Source organism: Artemia sp. Qi Xiang Cuo, chromosome 21 (genome assembly GCF_049724085.1).
Source record: "Artemia sp. Qi Xiang Cuo chromosome 21, ASM4972408v1, whole genome shotgun sequence".
In the NCBI taxonomy this organism is placed as follows: domain Eukaryota; kingdom Metazoa; phylum Arthropoda; class Branchiopoda; order Anostraca; family Artemiidae; genus Artemia; species Artemia sp. Qi Xiang Cuo.
Window position 1 is genome coordinate 50,941,353 of NC_142814.1, and position 20,047 is coordinate 50,961,399.

General features: G+C 34.4%; 1 protein-coding gene across 4 annotated transcripts in view; it reads left to right on the forward strand.

Moving 5' to 3' along the window:
* The window catches only part of LOC148939687 (coronin-2B-like), a 118,393-nt gene that overhangs the window by 26,257 nt on the left and 72,089 nt on the right, over nt 1–20,047 (forward strand). For all 4 annotated transcript variants that reach the window (XM_089107211.1, XM_089107210.1, XM_089107213.1 and 1 more), the window contains exons 3-4: nt 1,652–1,852; nt 7,677–7,793. In XM_089107211.1, coding sequence (XP_088963337.1) covers nt 1,652–1,852; nt 7,677–7,793 — 318 coding nt within the window. The remainder of the gene's footprint in view (nt 1–1,651; nt 1,853–7,676; nt 7,794–20,047) is intronic.

The following is a 20,047-nucleotide window of genomic DNA, read 5'->3' on the forward strand; positions in this document are numbered from 1 at the left end:
AATATTTTGGAACTACAGCTTTGATGTCTAAAAGAAAAACGTCAAAACTCGAATTCTGTAAATAATTTCTTACGCTACACTGCTTTACCATTTACAGAATTTAGAGAGAAAAAATGGGCATTATTTAAATAGAACAGTGGAAAAAAATGAATAAAAAGCAACAACTACCTTTAAATAGTAAAAATCAGAAATTTTGACTATGTCAAAATATTTTTTCACGACGTGGAAAAAAGGGGCTCCCGGATATGGAGTCGAAATATTCGGATTTTTATTATTTAAAGTTTGTTGTTTTTTGTTTTTTTTCTACTGTTTTATTTAAATTATACCTGTTTTTTTCTCTCTTAAATCTTCGAATTTGGTAAATTCTGAAAGCATAAAAAATTCTTAGAAACTAAAAAACACCGAAAGCATAGAAAAGTTCAGCCGAATTATCTGAAACAAAAAGAAAACTACGTTAAAAGTCCTGAATATAAAAAAAATCTCCACACACAAGTAACATACGAGATAACGGTCTAACCCATCGATAGACAGCTTTTGAATTAACTAAGTAGGCAGTATATCTCAGCTGACAAAAAAGGTCACATAACGTTTTTTGAAATATTAAAGCTAGCCAGCTTCTGCATACTTCTGAAAATAAGAGTTGAAACACAGATTATGGATGCTTACATATATTTCTCACTTCAATATTTTTGAAAACCCCAAAAGCCATCCGATTAGATGATTTGGCTTCCTATAGGTTGACGATATCCAATGACATTGAGTAGGCATAGCATTCTCCAATCCAAGCGCGGGCAGAGCGTTATCCAATCCAATGATATTGCGTGACACTGCACGGTCGGTGTAGTTTTGCTAAATAGTCAGTGTGATTGCTGAACTCGTCGGCCCATGTATTTTGCTAGGAGTGAGATATCTGGCGAAACCTACTTGATAATCTGTGATAATCTTGATAATCTGTGTACAACATCTTGATGATCGAATTTATATTTCTTCAACCGTTTCAGTTAAGAACTTTTGTCAAATAATCAACTTTTATGTTCAAAATAGTTTACTTCGTCCAAAATTTTAGAAAATGAATACGAGTCAGAAGGGAACAGGGTGAAAACACGTCTCAAACGTCCAAAAATAAGGAAATTTCACCTATTTTTAAGCAAGTTTTGCTCATCCTCCAAGGAAAAGTTTAAAGAGTATCGTAATTCTGTCTCGGTGAATGGTTAGATCTAAAACTACTTAAGGCCTATTCACAATGATATTTTATTAGTACCGAGATCTAGCTAGCGGCAATTTGGCCAATCAGAAAACTCTGTTTTACTCGAATTAGTGCTCGCTAATTCTCATTATTAGTAAAATGTGCATAAGCCTTAGTCCAATGAATATTTTTTTTTCGTTGCAAGGTGCACAAGGTAACATACAAGTACTTGTCCAATAAGAGAGTCATACTTACTCCCGCCATTTACCCGTGACATATAAACATTTTTGCCTCTCAATTACTCGGATTATCTGTCTTGGCTTTTTTCTACAATTAGCCATGTCTTGATGCCTGCTACAAAATACTTGATTATCACTTCAAAATCAACGGTCGAAAATATTTCCCATTTTGTACAAAAGATAAATCTAAAACACAAAGTAATAATATAAAGATTCACAATTCTAGGCTACTTCGTTTCGAGGAGTTCGAACTTCAAAATTTCGTCATGTCTATGGTCAGGCTATGCGAAAGGAACGTTGCTATGAAAACGTTCCAATTACTAGAAGTGCTCACGACTCGAACTGCTGTGCTGTCAATCCGAAGTTTATTGCAGTTGTCACAGAAACAGCTGGTGGAGGATCTTTTGTGGTCATCCCTTTAGATAAGGTAAGAATTTAAGCCTTTTAGCTACTGGATTTTGGAAACGTTTTGAAGCTCTTCTTTGACTTGGACACTTACTACTCTACTACTAATAAATAGAAGAAGAAGGCACCTGTTGTTTGAAGAATCAGAAATGTTTGAATCCATTCTAAAAAGAGCCCTGCGAATAATTTTTAAAGAAGCTTTTTAAAGAATAATTTTTAAAGAATTAAGAATAATTTTTAAGAATAATTTTTAAAGAATAATTTTTAAAAATTTTAATTTTTAAAGGTTCCATACTCTCTTCTTCTAAAAAAAATACAGATTGGAAACACTTGAGCACAGGAGAGTTACGTTGTGTCTCCGTTTTGCAAAAAATGCAATTGTAAACCCTCGCATGGAAAATATTTCCCCAAAAAAAACACTCCTCACCCAGATTCTCTTCCGAATCGGATTGTTTATGTACCCGTTCCTATCTTGCCCTTTTATTACAAAAAAAAACAACAACTAAATATCCCGCTATTTTTTCTCCTTTATTTTTTTTGTGGCTCCGAAATTTGAATTAAGCCCTCCTAGGCTTGTGATAATAAAGGTAAAATAAAGAATACGGCGTTGGACTTTACAGTCCCTACCGGTGGTGCTGATCTCCGTTTCTTGGTCCTTCAGCCAGGAAGTGCAATGGGGGGGGGCCAACCATCCTCTACTTTCGCACACCCTTCCTGTTTACCTTCTCCAGATTTCTCCAGGTACCCATTTAAAGCGGGGTAGACTCTGGCTGAGCATAAAGAGTCGCGCCACTGACCCCCATTGATTTTGAATTGCAGTTATCAAGTATTTTGCAGTAGGTTGCATGGTTGCATCTAGACAGGGCTAATTGTAGACAGAGAGAAGCCAAGACAGATAGTTCAAGTAATTGAGAGGCAAATGTTTAAATGGCTGGGGCTGCACGGGTAAATGGTTGGACTATGCATGACTACAATTGAGTACACTAGGATTCGAACCCTCGTCCTCTCGGACAAAGGATGCTAAATCCAGCGCATCAATCCACTTGGCTAGGATATATCTTATCTAATCTTAATTATCTTAAATAAATATCGTATCTTATCCTTCACCTCAAAAGCGGGGAAGGTGGCGGCTTACGAGTAAATCCATTTGGTAGCGTGTCTTCGTATCTATTGGTCCGTTAGTTACTGTATATTAAAAGATATATAATTTGTGTTTTTTTGGCCTCATTGATTTTGGTACGTAGAAGATGAAGAAAGTGTAAATAGGAGCCACTCTTTGTAGTTGATTTTGTAAAAACCTATAGGATAATGCAAATGAGTACAGGAAAAAAAATGAGTACAGGTAAAAAAAAATGAGTACAGGTAAAAAAATAATAAGTACAGGTAAAAAAAAATGAGTACAGGTAAAAAAAATGAGTACAGGTAAAAAAAATGAGTACAGGTAAAAAAAAATGAGTACAGGTAAAAAAAAATAAGTACAGGTAAAAAAAAATGAGTACAGGTAAAAAAAATGAGTACAGGTAAAAAAAAAAAAAAAAAAATATGACTTATGTAGGAATACTTCGAAAAAAATAATTTAATAAAATTCATCATGTTAAAAATGGAATTTTAATGTCAGTACAATTTTAAAAATTAGATTACTAAAGGGTTTTGTTTATTTTATTGTAAAATTCGTACGGAGGCTAGCTCTACAAAGATGAAATTTTCTTAAACCTGTTTGTTTGTGTGGGGTTCAATCGTTAATTCCCACAAACCACAGGAGATGGCTATCAATCACGTTTTTGCAAATTCATCTGAGAGCTGGCGTAATCGTAATTGGCAAGTAGCATGAAGATTCATCTTCTGATTTATTCTTTCGAAAGGTAGGGATGAATTGCCGTCAACCACGCATTCCTCTCCCGGACGAAGGCAGAGAATAAGGAGATCAGTACCTGTCCTACGTAGATCACTGTCTGCATACAATTTTTTATAAGTAGGGGTTAAGGACACCCTAGACGGTCAATCAGTTTCGTCAAGAACTTCCGTCAATCAATTGATTAAAGCATGATTGACCGTCTAGGAACCGATTGAGTCATTCAAACTTTCTATCAATCACCGTCAATGCTTGACTCAAGCGTCAAACATGTTCATAAATGGTCAATCATGCTTTAATCAATTGATTGACGGAAGCTTTTGATCAAAGTACCGTCTAGGGTGTCCTTTAGAACGATGGGTATATTTTCACGAGGATGAGGTACAAAGAAATCGCCTGGTAATGTGAACAGAAGCGCATCCAGGATTTTTGTTGGGGGGAGGGGGGGGTACTAATTTTTTTTAGGGGGGGGGATTACATAAAAAAACTCAAAAAACGCATACAAAATTTGTTTATGTCCATTTTTGTTACGTTTTTACGAGTCAACCAAACATTTCGGGGGAGGGGGTTCAAACCGGGTACCCCCCCCCCTGGATACGGCCTTGAATGTGTACCAGGGGTTGCGTGCTGGACTCTCTTCATTGAAAGTATGTTTTGCTGCCATCCTCCTTTCGTTGAACTTGAAGAAGCGCTCTCGTCCAGCTCTTCTTGAGACCGGAGTAGAAATCAACTTGTATTGAAGTTTACGTGTCATTGATATAATTTAAAATTCTAAAACCTCTTGCGAATTGTTGGGATATGGGAGGGATAGTTTTTCTTCTACAAATAGGTTATTATGAAGGATTTAGACCTACATCGAAAACCTTGGTCGCCCTCTGTTTGACTCTGTCTCACAACTTTATTTTTTAAAACAATAAAAAACTTTAGCGTAAAGAGCGAAGCGTTGAGGAGGGGACAGCCCCTTTCATATACGGAATAATATCTGTTCGTTTTAATTTTTAATGTCGTTCCTTACTTTCAATTAAAAAAACTTGTTTTTGCAGGTCTTGATTTTCGCTCACCGTACATGAATAGCCTAATTAAAACGAAATTTGCATGTTAATTTTACCTTTTTTCGGTTAAATCGCTTTCTCGAAAGTTGTTTAATTTTATGTACGGACGTTTTTATTAGTAATAAATATACGTAACTTACGAATTAACTTACGTAACGACTTCTATATTCATATATTTTTAATACGTATATTAGGGGGTTCGCACTCTAGTCAATAGGTCGCTCTTTACGCTAAAGTTCGAATTTTGTTGCAATTCTTTAAAAATGACCGCTTAATCACAAAGGCCGTTAATTAGATTAAATAGCTCTTATGAAAGTACTAAAAAACTTTAGCGTAAAGAGCGAGGTATTGACTAGGGGGTGAACCCAATAATATACGTAACAATTTCTGTTCGTTTTAAGTTTTGATGTTGCTCCTTACTTTCAGTTGAAAACCCTTTTTTATTTAATTTCTGATCGTTTTTTTTAAATAATGCTGGGAAATCTAATGCCCCCTTCATAGCAATTTCCCCTGACCCATGAAAACTTCCTCCATGGAAAGATCCTCCCACGTAACCCCCGAATTGAAAAATTAAAAATTTGTCACACCCTTCCAAAATAAGCTGATATTTACGCTCACTTTTATCCAGCAAAACAAGATGCTGAAAGAAGAATTAAAAGTAATGTGTTAATGAGTAAATTATAAGATTGTAAACGCAACTAAAAAAATGATCCGGCTGATCCTTCACCGAACTTGGTACAAAACAACAAAAACAAGCCCCAGTAGAAGAATGTACACCTACAAGCTAAACTTTGGACGTAATGTATTCAAGATGTGCGACTGTATAATCACCATAAACAGCTTCTCCGGCAGAGTTTCATTTTTTTTCTGGAAAGGCTAACAAGTGAAATGATTTTTATGTATTACTTCTTTTACTCTATCTTAAGCTACAATAAAATGGTACATATCATTATGAGTACCCACGGAAGAAGGGTCAGATTTGAAGCATTCCCCCCTCTATTTGGTATTTTGTTTTATGTGATGAAGTAAAAAAATCCGTGAATGAATAATTTCCATGTTTCTGATAATTGGGCATATCGGAGTTATATTTATGAACCATTTGTTGAGAGTGACCTAAGTCCATGACCAGCGGATGAAAGTGTCGTTTAATTGTTTTACCGTCTCTTGTCATATTTAGACTAGTTGATATGATTATCTACTGTATATTTTTAATTCACTGATGACGGTTTATTTTTTTACCAATTGCGGCTTGATACAATGATGCTCATATTGCTTATGTTTGTTCAGTACTTGGGAGTTTAAAAAGTAAGATATGTTACGTTATATGTTATGTTACTTGGGAGTTTAAAAAGTAAAATATGTTACGTTATATGTTATGTTACTTGGGAGTTTAAAAAGTAAAATATGTTACGTTATATGTTATGTTACTTGGGAGTTTAAAAAGTAAAATATGTTACGTTATATGTTATGTTACTTGGGAGTTTAAAAATTAAAATATGTTACGTTATATGTTATGTTACTTGGGAGTTTAAAAAGTAAAATATGTTACGAACCTGCAGTGCAGTGTGTAATTGAGTTTTTGTTTCTTGTCTTTGTAATGTTTTTGTTCGATGTTTTTTTTTGTGTTTTTTCTTTTTTAGTGATACTCCGTCTTTTGTACCTTTCTTTTGACGGGTAATAAATAAATAATAATAATAATAATAAACCTTTATTTTCCCCATCTATGGAATTACTTTCGTAAGCCTCCTCCCCCGAAAAAGCCTCTGCATTGTCTGGAGGGTTTCCTAATTCTCTTGGTAACGATCCCTGATTCTGTTTGCTATGGTTTTGAACTTCACAAGCTATTTTTCGCTATCTTGGATAGTGGTTAGGTTAGGAAAATACAACTTTCAGTAATGAATCAAGGACCAAAAATATACTCCAGGAAGGCATTACCAATCTACTATGTTAACCTTCGTCTGATTTCAATGACTTAGAAATTTGCCCACTTCGCAGGTCTATTGGATTTTTGACAAAGCAACATTATACCTTAATTTTTAGTTTTAAGTGTCTTTTTCTTTGGTTTTGGTTTGGAAAATGCAATTCATGATATTTGAATAAAATTTTAAGGCAAATAAATGTTTTTTTTCCTAAATATAAGAAATGTATTTTCAGATCTTTGAAACCTCAAAAATTGTGATTGAGCAAAGATTTGAAGCCCAAAAATAATTATCTTGTACTCCATTTAAGGAGAAGATCTATTTTGCAAGGCTTCGCTTTTATAAAACAAATATTTATAATAGTCATCAAAGGTCAGTGATCTCTAAGATAGTGAAAAGTAGCTTTTCTAGAATTTTACCTCAACTCAAGACCGTATACAGGGAGGGGGGTTAGGAGGTTTGCCCCCCCCCACCAAAAAAAATTGTATGACTCGTAAAAACGTAACAAAAATGAATATTTTTTAAAATGCGTTTTTTAAGTTTTTGTACCCCCCTCCCCCCCAAAAAAAAAACCTTTTGTACCCCCCCCCCCGTCCCGCAAAAATGGATATGGGGCCCTACCAGAACTTATACTATGAACAGGAATATTAACAGCAGGTATAAAACGAGCATGTGGACAGAACTTGCTCTGATTACCTATAGGAACAAACGTCTTAAGCCCAGCAGTTTTTCTTTTGGCTCTGCATTTCAGTTTGGAACGTCTTCCTAAGGTTATTATGCTGCGATATGGTTGAAAACAAAATAAATAAAGCTACTTTTCCTATTAGCAATACCTTATTTTTTCTATAATTTTATTTTATTTATTATTATTTTATTATTTCATTTATTATTATTAATGTTATTTATTATTATTTATTTTTATATATAATATTTATTTAATTATTATATATTATTTATTTAATTATTTTACTATTATTATTTATTCTTACTTTATTTATAAGTATTATTATTTTATTTTTTCAGACAGGAAGATTAGACTTCACGACTGGCCGGGTTGTTGGTCATTCAGGACCTGTTCTAGACGTGAAGTGGAACCCCTTCAATGATAACGTTATTGCCTCATGTTCAGAAGATACAACAGTAAGTTTTATTATTGTAGATAAGATAGATAGATAATTAAGATTTTTTTCACATTAATTAATCACACCGTGAACACATTGTGCTAACCCCTTTAAAGGCTCCTAGGCCTGTAAAAGAGGGGGAATACATACGTTTCAATGAAGCACTAAGTCAATAGAAGAAAAATGTGAAACATATTAAGTAATCTAAATAAAATTAAATAGATTCAATATGCTCTAAACAATTCTACACAAAAAGAAGAAAGAAAAGGAAAGCAAAAAAAAACACAGAAGGAAATAACGGTTGCATCGGTAGCGTACACTAATATAGTTTTATCCACATTCAAGGCTGTAGCCGGGGGGTGGGGTTAAGGGCTTGAACTCCTCTCCTGAAATTTTTGTATGACTTGTAAAAACGTACGGTAACAAATATACCTATAAACAAAATTTTTGGTGCTTTATTTTTATTTTGTATCCCCCTGAAAAAAATCCTGGATACGCTCTTGACCACATTGTATAATAATTATAAAAACAAATGTGTTTTTAAGAAATTTTAATTAATTTTTACTTGGAAATAGTTGATATTACTTGGAATTGGTAACTAATTCGTATTCGACTTCGTATTAATTTACAATCAGAAAAACCATTTGTCGAGTTTTTCAAAAAAGAGCGCGAAAACTCAAAATTGCATCATATTCAAATGAAATAGTTCTACCTTTGAAATCACCTTATCAAAAATTTTAGATCGAGTATCTACCGTTCCCTGTCTCAAAATCAGAGATAACGGTATTTTAGCATGGCAACGCTGTGTGTTTCTTCTTTTTTATTCGCTTCTATTTCTTCTCTACATTCTCTTTTTATTTCTTTCTTTCCTCCTTTTGTCTAAATTTTTACTCCAGTGACAGTGGCTTACTGGATCATTTTAGTGTGAATAGTTCACTTTGTAGAAAAAAGTTTTATCTGTCTACTATTTATAAACCAGCTATGACAGTGCCAGAAGAAAGTGCCGTATAGCGCGGAAAAAGGCAATTTTAGGGTGTAGTTAAGGTACTAGTTAGAACACTTCTATAGAAAATTTGTCAAGGAAATTATTTTGCATGTCTATATAGTTGATTGGTCTGTTAGGGAACAATCATCTATCGTTGCCATTTGGAACTGATTCTTATTACTTCTCTTACTTCTCTACCAATCAAGTGAAGATGGCAGAATAAATGGTTCCCATTATCCATGAATACACGTGATTAATTAAGAAATTCGAGGGTGGCTATAGTCTCCTCACGAATCTTGGTGCCAGATCTTGTGCGGGAAAAAGCTAATTTGAGATGTCATATATTTCGTCATTTCAGATGTCATATGGCTTTTTAACAAAAGGTCGTATGTATTTGACTGGGAATTGATTTAAATAATAACACTTAGACGATTGGGTCGTTGGATGTAATTTTAATCTGCCCAAGTTTGTATTACTTAATTTTTCTGCGTAATCATTTGGGCATTGTTTAGAAAAGACCTGCCCAGGATCTTTTGTTAAGACATACAAAGCTTGGGGGGCTAAGGGGAGGCTGAGTAACAAAAGAGCTCGGAAGGAAAGCTGATTGCCCGACAATACTAGAACATTCGTTTTGCAATCAAATGAACCCTTTTCTAAGTCTTAGGGACCAGAGAGAGAGAGAGAGAAAGAAAGAAAGAGAGAGAGAAGGGGGGGGGGCTACAAAAGAAAACTTTAAAAAACGCATCAAAAATGTGCTTATCTTCATTTTTGTTACGTTTTTACGAGTCAGACAAACATTTGGGGGTGGGGGGGGGGTTCGAAACTGTTACCCCCTTCCCCCTTGGATACGACCCAGGCTGTTGGTCCAGGTTGGTTGATTGACTGGCGGTTTGTGAGCGATTGCAGGTCCAGAATTCTTGTTAGAATCTGTTTAAGATGGTTTCAAAGACTAGTTTAGTTTTAAACACAGTTTCCATATTCTCTGATAGGTTTTTCAGCTCCGTGGCCTCTTGACCTAGGTAGATATAGCCCCTCTTTTGCTAGAACCTCTTTCCCTGCTCAAAACTATCTGTTTAATTAATGGGTTAATATTTAAAAATTTTGTTTTGTAATTTTTATGTCATATGTATTTGTGTGGAAATGAATTTAATAGATACAATTTAGACCAGTTTGGATGTAATTTCACTCTGCCAAGTTTGTATAACTTAATTATCTGTGGAATTTTTTGGGCACTGTTTAGGACATACCCAGAATCTTTTTTCAGGTACGAAACAATTTCTTGGGTGGGGGACAAATGCTGGAAACGTTATTTTTTGGTCTATTTCAAGGCATTTAGAAGCAAGGAAGTGTATATTTATAAGTATCTTTTAATATTTCCGTGAGGAGGGAGGACTTGAAGTGAAACGTGGGTTTCTCCTCTCCCTGGGTACCGCCCTTTTTTATAAAATTTATATCTAATTACCGTGCTTCTTCATAAAAGACTTAATCAATAACCTGACTTCGCGTAGTAACTTTTTATTTTTGTTAATTTATTTTTTTTTCAATTACGTAAATTTGGTCTTCATTTGTTTAGCTGCTTTGGAATAAGCCTAGTCGTATGGAGAAGTATGTTGCTTTTTCAATTTAAATCTGAGCTGCATGTGGAATATATTAGTCGAATATAATTTCGTTTTTCTTTATTTTTTTTTGTCGATTAATTTAGCTTTGACTCATTATTTTAAAAAAAATATTACGTTTCAGTTCATGTAGTGTAGTGTTGTGTATGTGTTTGGTTGGAATAAGTGCAATCTGAGCTGCGCGTGAAGCTACTGGATAAGTATCCTTTGAAAAGGATCGACAAGGATTAGTCGAATAAAATTTCGTTTTTATACTTATTTTTTGTCGATTACTTAGATTTGATTCATTATTTAAAGAAAATATTACGTTTAAGGTCATATAATGTAGTGTTATGTATTTGTTTGGTTGCAATAAGTGCAATTCGGTATATGATTTCACTCCCACGGTTTGGCGCATTACTCTTTAAAATAATTAAATAATTTCTTAGACAACATTTCTTTTCCCATTTCCAAAAACTAACGGGTTTAATTTAAATAAAAGAACAGGTTTAATTACTGGTTTAATTTAAAATTAACCCGCAAAAACGGGTTTTCGAGAAAAAAGGTTTTTTACAAGAAAGCTGTAAAAACGGATTTCTCGTAAAAACGAGAAAAAATGGGTTTAATTTAAAAAGGAGTGGAACAAAACAAAAGATAAAAAAAAAAAACTACAAAATTTTAAATATTAAAAAAAATCCGAATACTGTGATTTGCAGCTCTGGAAGTGCTGCAAATCTCTGGAAGCTCTGGAAGTTTAAAATGTGAGTTGTGTTTGTTTGTTTTGTTTTTGTTGTTGTTATTTATTCTTCTGTGTGTTGGTTGTCTTTAGGTGATTTAATTTCAAAAAAATGTTTTTTTTCTTCTATTTTTTTCCCGTTGAAAAATTCTCCCGGACGTGGAGTCGAAATATTCGGATTTTTTTATTATTAAAAAAATAATAAAATTCTCTGGTATGCTGCAATCTGTGTCATCCGGATGTTCCTTCGTGTCCCAATGCTACTTCTAATGAAGATTGCCTCGTTGCTTTTGCTGACGACAGCACTTTTGGGACTCTAGGGAGGACGGAATGTGATATCAGGTCTAATCTGGTGGCAATATTTGAGAGAGCATTTTCATGGTTTGAGGCAAATTACTTGGCCTTGAATGTTACCAAGTCACATTTTCTTATTTTTTCTCGAATTGGTGTAGCTTTCCCTCAACTTACACAGCTTCAGGTGTCACAAGGCTCCTTGTGTAGACCAAAGAATCGGTTGGTCCGGTTTCTTGGTATCCTGCTTGATGAGAACCGTTCGTTTAGACACCATATAGCCATGATTAGGGTTAAGGTCTCACGGAGTTTGGGTGTCATTCGAAAACTCAAACACACCTTTCCTGGATCTATTCTGAAGGTTATTTTTTTCTGCCTTGTCCAGTCATATGTCTCTTATTGCCCCATAGTATGGATGTCTACTTTTCCTTCTACACTGCGGTCGCTTTCTGTAAAGTATGATAAAACACGGCGTCTGGGTATGGACACCAACCGTTCTTCACCAAGACCGCTTCTAAATATACAGTCTATCTACATTCTTTCTTGTGCTTCTTTTGTTTTTCATCAGCTTCATGGCAATCCTCCAAAATCTCTTCAAAAAACTCCTCAGTTTATTTCTGATTCAGCTCCATATAATCTTCGTTTGTCACATAGTATCTGCATTCCTCCTACTCCAACTGTGTGGTCAGATTTCAATCCCCTCATCGCTTGTCATCAGGTTTGGAACTCCCTGCCTTCTTCAGTACAGAAATGCCACTCGTTTGGCACTTTCAAGAGGATTCTTAAGGACCATTTAGTTAAGAATCAAACTGAATATTTTTTTTTTTTTTTTTTTTTTTTTTGTTTTTTTTTTGTGGAGTTGATGTCCCCTGAATTTTTAGTTTGTTTTATGGTGGTATTCTCTGCGCTATGACTCCCAGGCCTCAGGTTTGATTATCAATATCTATTGGTAAAACTTGTATAGTTCACTAAGGAGTAGCATTCATGAAGACAGGTTAAATTTTATTGCTTTAGCACCATTTTATTACAGTCTAATAATTACAGTCTGTTTCGACGACAGGAATTCGCTTATAGTAATACTTTTTTTTTTTGAGTCTATTTAATATAATTAATTCATTTAGTTTATTTATTCTAATTTTTTCTATAGTTTCTATTTTATCTATATTTTATTTTATTCTCCTTCATATGTGAGTAAGTGATCATTTTAAATTTTCTTTTGTTTTTTATCCTTGAGTATGTAATTCATATGTCTTCCCTCTTTGTACAGGCCAATGAGCCTTTGAGGGATATATAACATCTAATATTGTATGTGTATTTAATGAAGAATAAAACTTATCTTATCTTATCTTATCTTTCTCTATTAATCTGTGTCTTAAAATAACTAAAAACCCCAATTTTGTTTTATCTATTCAATTAGATTATATGTAAAACTGATTTTTTATTTCTTTCGTCCTTGTCGCTCGTCATCGCAAGTTAAGCTTTTCATGTCCTGCTGATCAGTGGCGGATCCAGGATTTTTTAGGGGGGAAATAGGTAAACTTGCGGAGCAAGTTTAATTAACGCAAACTTGCGTTAATTAAGTAAATTACACTACTTTTAGACTATTTTAGGGGGGTGCGTGCCCCCCTCGCCCCTCCCCTGGATCCGCCACTACTGCTGATTGATTTTTGGAATTTTGATTTCTAAGAAATTATTGTAGTACTACTATTAATTTTGAATATTTGTTTCCTTTAAACCTTTTTCTATCTTGTTATCCCAATTGTCATCTATTGACTCCTGTATTTTTTTTTTTACCTATAATAAACCTTTTTTTACCTATATATAAAATAAACCTAGTTGTATTACATATATTGTCAGAAATCTTAATTTGAGTCACAAAAGACCTTGTTAAAACGGTATTGCGGTAAGAAACTCAGTGAAAGTGATAATTTCTTTATGCACATAAGCAATTCTGATTTGTGACGCTGATTTGAATATGGACTGACAGATTTGTTTTAAGTGGACTGCCGTTCGTTACACTGGATGCTTTAACCATATTATTAAAAAAAGACTTTCCGAAAAAGAACTTTTCAAAGAAAAGTAAAGGCCATATTACCAGAAATAGATTCCTATAATAATTCAAACTCAAAACGATCGGAAATTACTACTAAAGAATAGCCTACTGCGTCAAAGAATATAAAAAATGGGGGTGGGGCCAAGTCATGGATGGGCTAGGGGGCTTCAGTGAAGGGTCAAGGATGGTAAAATATCTAAGTGCCTCTTAAAAAAACAAAACAAACATTTAAGCTTTATAGCCTTTACTTGTCGACGCTATAGCGTTGCCTCTGATATGTGCGACGCGTATTAAATGAACCCAAAAATAATTGGTACGAAAAATTGGTCCGATCTCACTTTCAATTGGGCTATAATGAAAGAATGGTTAAGATGGCCAGGCCACGCTTTACGATTTAAATATATTGACAAAGATCTGTTTTTTTAGCCAGGTATGTAGGATCAAACGAAAAAGAGGTTGCCTTCGATTGGGGTGGAAACACTTCATCAGAAAAAATTTAAAGGGAATTGGAATAAAATGAGATCGGTCAAGTATACTGATGCCAATCGAGAAGGGGTCACCCCCCCCCCCCATAGATTTTGAAAACTACCTTATTTCTGTGTTTTCATTGACAAATCGAAAAAAAAAAAATCAAAATCTACCCTCCCTACTATATTTTGAAAAATACCTTGGTACATACGTATTTTACGACCATACTGCTGTTCTTGATCTGTTTAAAACTGGTTTCTCGTGCTCTCGGAGATAGTCAGCTTAGCTTGAACGAGTTAAACTACTATGCAGGTACATTTTGCTTAAATCTTTGATATGTAGAGCTGGTTAGGTATTTAATAGAGTGCGTTCTGGGCGAACTGCTTTCCATAATTCTCTGTTGTAGTTTCCATAATTTTGTTACTAAAGTATTATATTTTCATCAGATTTTGGTATATTTCATTATTTTGGTATATTTCATAATCTAACTTCACTTCTTGGGTATGGTCGGTGTAATTAGTAAATAACAATACCTTATTTGGGTCTTCGTTTTAAAAATTGAAAAAAAAATAAATTCGCCGCCCTCTTACATTTTCGTGAACTGGTGCCACTGGGTAGAGTCTAGCTTTGAATAGATTAGCGTGGAGGAGGAGCATGCGTAGTGGTGTTGGCCTCAGATGGCCTGATGCCCTAATGAGTTGTTGTCAGTAATAGTAGTAGTTAAATCCATTTTTTTATTTTTTTTTATTAAATTTTTTTTTAATTTTTATTTTTTTTATTAAATAGTTGTAATAATACTATTGATCCTATATATTTTTACCTATAAACCTACTTGATTTATAGATTTCGTCAGGAATCTGACCAAAAAACTTCTTTAAAACGGTTTTGCGGTCAAAAATAAAGTCAATGAAAATGGTGTTTTGTTTTTTAATTTTATAAATCCAGGCAATTCCAATTAGTGATGTTAATTTGAATGTGGGCTGTCAGATTTGTTTTAAGTGGCTACCCATTCGTTACACTTAGCTCTAACCATAGATGTGTGACGTTTGAAATACAGTTGGCTATTATTTGAAAGTACAAAATTACAACTATTTTTATGGTACGTAGAGCAAAGAAGAAACATGGGATTGTTAATAATGACTAATATAATAATCATATCTAATTAATAATTTGCAGGTAGTTGTATATTACATAGAACACACTCGAGAAGTGAAGTTTGGTTAATGCTAATGAAAAAAAAAGATGAAAATAGGATACTAGTGTTACACATCGGATGGCCTAGTGTTACACTTCCAAAAATATTCATTCTCGTAAGAGTACAAAGTCATGATGAGTCCATTGACGCAGTTTAAGCAGTGGCGGATCCAGGGGGCGCACCCCCTAGCGTAGTCTAAAGTAGTGTGATTTACTTAATTAACTCAATTTTGCGTTAATTAAACTTGCTCCTAACGCAAATTTATCGGATCAACCTCTTTTGCCCCCCCCCTAACATTTTTTTTATCGGGTCAACCTATTTTGCCCCCCCCCCACCCTAAAATAAATCCTGGATCCGCCCCTGAGTTTAGGGGGTTGGGAAACAACCCCTTATCCTGGAAAAATATAATTGCCTGTTCTTCGGTCCTTGGCAAATCCTAAATCTTAATTTCATGGTGAGACACTATATTCTATCACTAGTCAAAGCAAACTAACCGGTGTCCTCAAGAATCGCGTTAATAATGAACTAGGTCAAGAATCGCGTTAATAATGAAGTTTTCCTCATCTTTGAAACGGCCAGCCGACGCCAAAGCTCCCAATTTAATAATTCACAAATGATTTTGCTAATGAAGTATTCTATTTTCATCATATTTTATTGTCACCAATTTCACTCCTCGAATGTGTTTTATATAATAGACAAGTACGAATTCGGATTCCCACATACTTATTTTTAACATGATGTTACCAAAATGACAGTACTTTACGATGCAAAACGTATAAGAAACTGAACATCTCGGCCACAGATGTATGTATTATTATATACGCAAGGATTATTTACGTGTGATTTATCATATAATTCTTAATTACTTAAAATATTTAACTGCATTATATAACAGCGTTCCATAAATTAAAAAAATAATGATTTATAAGTTATAAACTTTCGAAGAACCCATAGTATAAGTTTAGCAGAAGCAAATATAAGAAATAAAACTAAGTTTACTTGAGATATAACATGTAATTGCATTTGATCATTACTGAACCTGAATCATATACAAAAATGAGTTTGGCAGGGGCCACATTTTAGGTGTAGGAAGGACGGCTTCATTTGACTATAACTAAAACTAAAGAGTGTAGACTTACCCTTCATTTAATTATTGTTTTAATCCTTTTGTGAGAGCAATTTTTTTCGGAGGATTAGATTAAATTCAAGTAAAAAATTATTATGTGTAGGTGAGTATCATGGCTGAATTGTTTTAACATAATTCCCCGCAAGTTTTAAGACGTAATATAGGTTAGAAACATTCTCCCCGTGGAAAATCCCCCTCCCCCCCAAAAAAACGCACATTTCCCTATTACAAATGCTATGTATAAACCTCTGTAGTGAGCTATATAAATTTTTCTACAGTGTTGTAAACAATGGGTAAATTGCATGACTTGGGCCCGAGATGCACTTGGCGTTTTATACCGAGCGTTTTTTTGCTGTTGCTTCTTCTGCGCTGACATAAACATTCTACCGTCGCAACATCAGTCGATCATAATAGATCATAATAAATCATTAAAAGATCATATTAATAAAATAGGTCTATCATATATATCTTATGCCTTTCTGTATTTTCATTGAAAATAATTAAAATAACCCATAAATTTGCCTCCATCTACATATTGAAAAATATATTTTATGCCCCTCTATATTCGTATGAATCTGTTACACATACAGCCATAGGGAGTGGGGCAGTTAAACTTTAAGCTATTATGAAAACGAATTGGTAGACATTTTTTAATATAAATTAATTCAAATTTTGTTAAAATAGCATATTTAGTTTAGGGCACATAAGTTGCATTAACATATTTTATTTTTATATATGAGGAATGGGCTTTGATTTGTGTAGGGTCGACGGCAGGGGCTATTTTGGGCCCAAACCCCTGGCACTTCAAACTTCCTGGAATTTCTGGGAACTTTCTAATCAAATTATCGACCCTTTTTTTACAGTTGCACTCTCCCTTCCCAGGAAAAGAATTTCTTTTATGACTTCCAGTGTGATAATTTTGAAGACCACAGTGCCTTTCCATGACGATAAATATAAGTTCAAATGAGGATAAATCCTTCATAGGCAGTGATATATTTTCACAAAAAATGCTAGATATTTCGGTCACATATGCAGTGACCGTCATCAGTAGTAATACTGAAATATGTAGTATTTTTTTGTGAAAATTTACCATTATCTATTAAAAGGATTTATCCTCATTTGAACGTATTTTTATCGTTATTTATTGTACCTTTTAAGCATTAAATAAAAAAAAACAAGTTTTTTTTAACTGAAAGTAAGGAACGAGGTTAAAACTTAAAACGAACAGAAATTATTCCGTATATGAAAGGGGCTGTCCCCTCCTCAATGCCTCGCTCTTTACGTTTAAGTTTATTATTGTTTAAAAAAAAGAGTTGTAAGAAAGTGTAACTTAAGCGTAGAGAGCGAGGCGTTGTCGAGGGGACAGCCCCTTTCATATACGGAATAATTTCTGTTCGTTTTAAGTTTTTACGTCATTCCTTACTTTCAGTTAAAAAAACTTGTTTTTATATTTAATTTTTGAACGTTTTTGAATTAATGCAGGGTTTGATTTTGGGTCACCGTATATGAATAATTAAAACAAAATTTGCATATTATTTTTACTTTTATTTGGTTAAATGGCTTTCTTGAAACTTGTTTAATTTTATTTACGAACGTTTTTATTAGTAATAAATATACGTAACTTACGAATTAACTTATGTAAAGGACTTCTATATTCATATATTTTTAATACGTATATTAGGGGATTCGCCCCCTAGTCAATACCTCGCTCTTTAAGCTAAAGTTCGAATTTTGTTCCAATTCTTTAAAAATGACCCCTTAATCAAGAATAAATAGCTCTTATGAAAGTACAAAAAAATCTTTGGCTTAAAGAGCTAGGTATTGACTAGGGGGTGAACCCAATCATATACGTAATATTTTCTGTTCGTTTTAAGTTTTGATGTTGCTCCTTACTTTCAGTTGAAAAACTTGTTTTTTTATATTTAATTTCTGATCTTTTTTTTAAATAATGCTGGGAAATCTGGCGCCCCCTCCATAGCAATGTCCCTTCCACCATGAAAACTTCCTTCATGGAAAGATCCTCCCATATAAACCCCGACTCCCCCCCCCACTGCCAGAAAAAATCCCCCCTGAACACGCTGTATACTTGTGACTGGGAAAAAATGAGCGTGGGAGGGGGCCTATTTGCCCTTCGTTTTTTTTGGGTTATTAAAAAGGGCACTAGAACTTTTAATTTCCGTTCCAATGAGCCCTCCCACGATATTCTAGGACCACTGGGTCGATACGATAACCCCTGAAAAAAACAAAAAAACAAAAAACAAATAAACACACATGCGTGACCTTTCTTCTGGCAAAAAATGCAAAATTTCACATTTTTGTAGATAGGAGCTTAAAACCTCTACAGTAGAGTTTTCTGATACGCTGAATATGATGGTGTGATTTTCATTAAGGTTCTATAACTTTTAGGGGGTCTTCCCCCTTTTTTCGAAAATCAGTCAAATTTTCTCAGGCGTGTAACTTTTGATGGATAGGACTAAACTTGATGAAACTTATATATTTGAAATCAGAATTAGAATCTGATTCTTTTGATGTATCTATTGGTATCCAAAACCCGTTTTCTAGAGTTTCGGTTACCATTGAGCCGGTTCGCTTATTACTTACAGTTCGTTACTACGAACTGTTTGATTCTGAATCAAGCAGCTATCTTAAAATTGATCGAATGTCTTTGGAGGAAAGTTACGTGGGAGGGGGGCTAGTTGCTCTCTAATCTTTTTTGTCGCTTAAGAAGGGCACTAGAACTTTTGATTTACTTTCGAACGAGTCCGCTAGATCTTCTAGGACCATTGTTTCGATACGATCACCCTTGGAAAAAAAACAAACAAATAAATTCGCATCCCGGATCTTTCTTCCGGCAAACATTACATTCCACATTTGTGTAGATAGGAGCTTGAAACCTGTACAGCATGGTTCTCTAATGTGTTGAACTTGATGGTTTGATTTTCATTAAGATCATTTGACGGTTTAAGGGTGTGTCTCCCGCTTTCGAAAATTACGCAAGTTTTCTCAGGCTGGTAGCTTTTGATGGGTAAGACTAAAGTTGATGAAACTTGTATATTTGAAATCAGCATAAAAATCCGATTCTTTTGATGTATCTACTGGTATCCAAATTCCGTTTTTAGAGTTTCGGTTACTATTGAGCCGGGTCGCTCCTTACTTACAGTCCGTTAGCACGAACTGTTTGATAGCTAAACCAAGTCTGCCCGATCTTGATAGATAACATTAAACTCAATAAATTGGATATGTTTGGAACCAACCTGAAAAACCAATTCTTTTTATGTATCCTGTTATCAAAATTCCGTTTTGTAGAGTTTCGGTTACTCATGGGCCGAGTCGCTCCTTGCTTACGGATTGCTGCTACTAACTGTTTGATAATCATTTAATGCATGTATGTCTACGCATTTAACAACGATTCTACCTAGATAAAACCTTAATGTAATAAAATCATGATTAATTGTCGCTGAAATAATTTTTTTATTCCAGGAATAAATTCTTAGTATCCTCGAAATCGATTTATTAAGCCGAAAACAGCGTCCTTTGTGTTTATAAACCCCTACAATAAGTAGGTCAATCCAGTGGCGGATCCAGGGGTGGGGGGCTCCCCCCTCGCGTAGTCTAAAGTAGTGTAATTTACGTAATTAACTCAAGTTTGCGTTAACTAAACTTGTTCATAACGCAAGTTTATCGGATCAATCTATTTTGCGCATCCCCCCAAAATTTTTTTCCGGATCAAGCTATTTTGCCCCCCCCCCCCTAAAAAAATCCTGGATCCGCCCCTGGGTCAATCCCTTTTCATGTGCACCTAGTGGGTGAACCATTCTGCACAT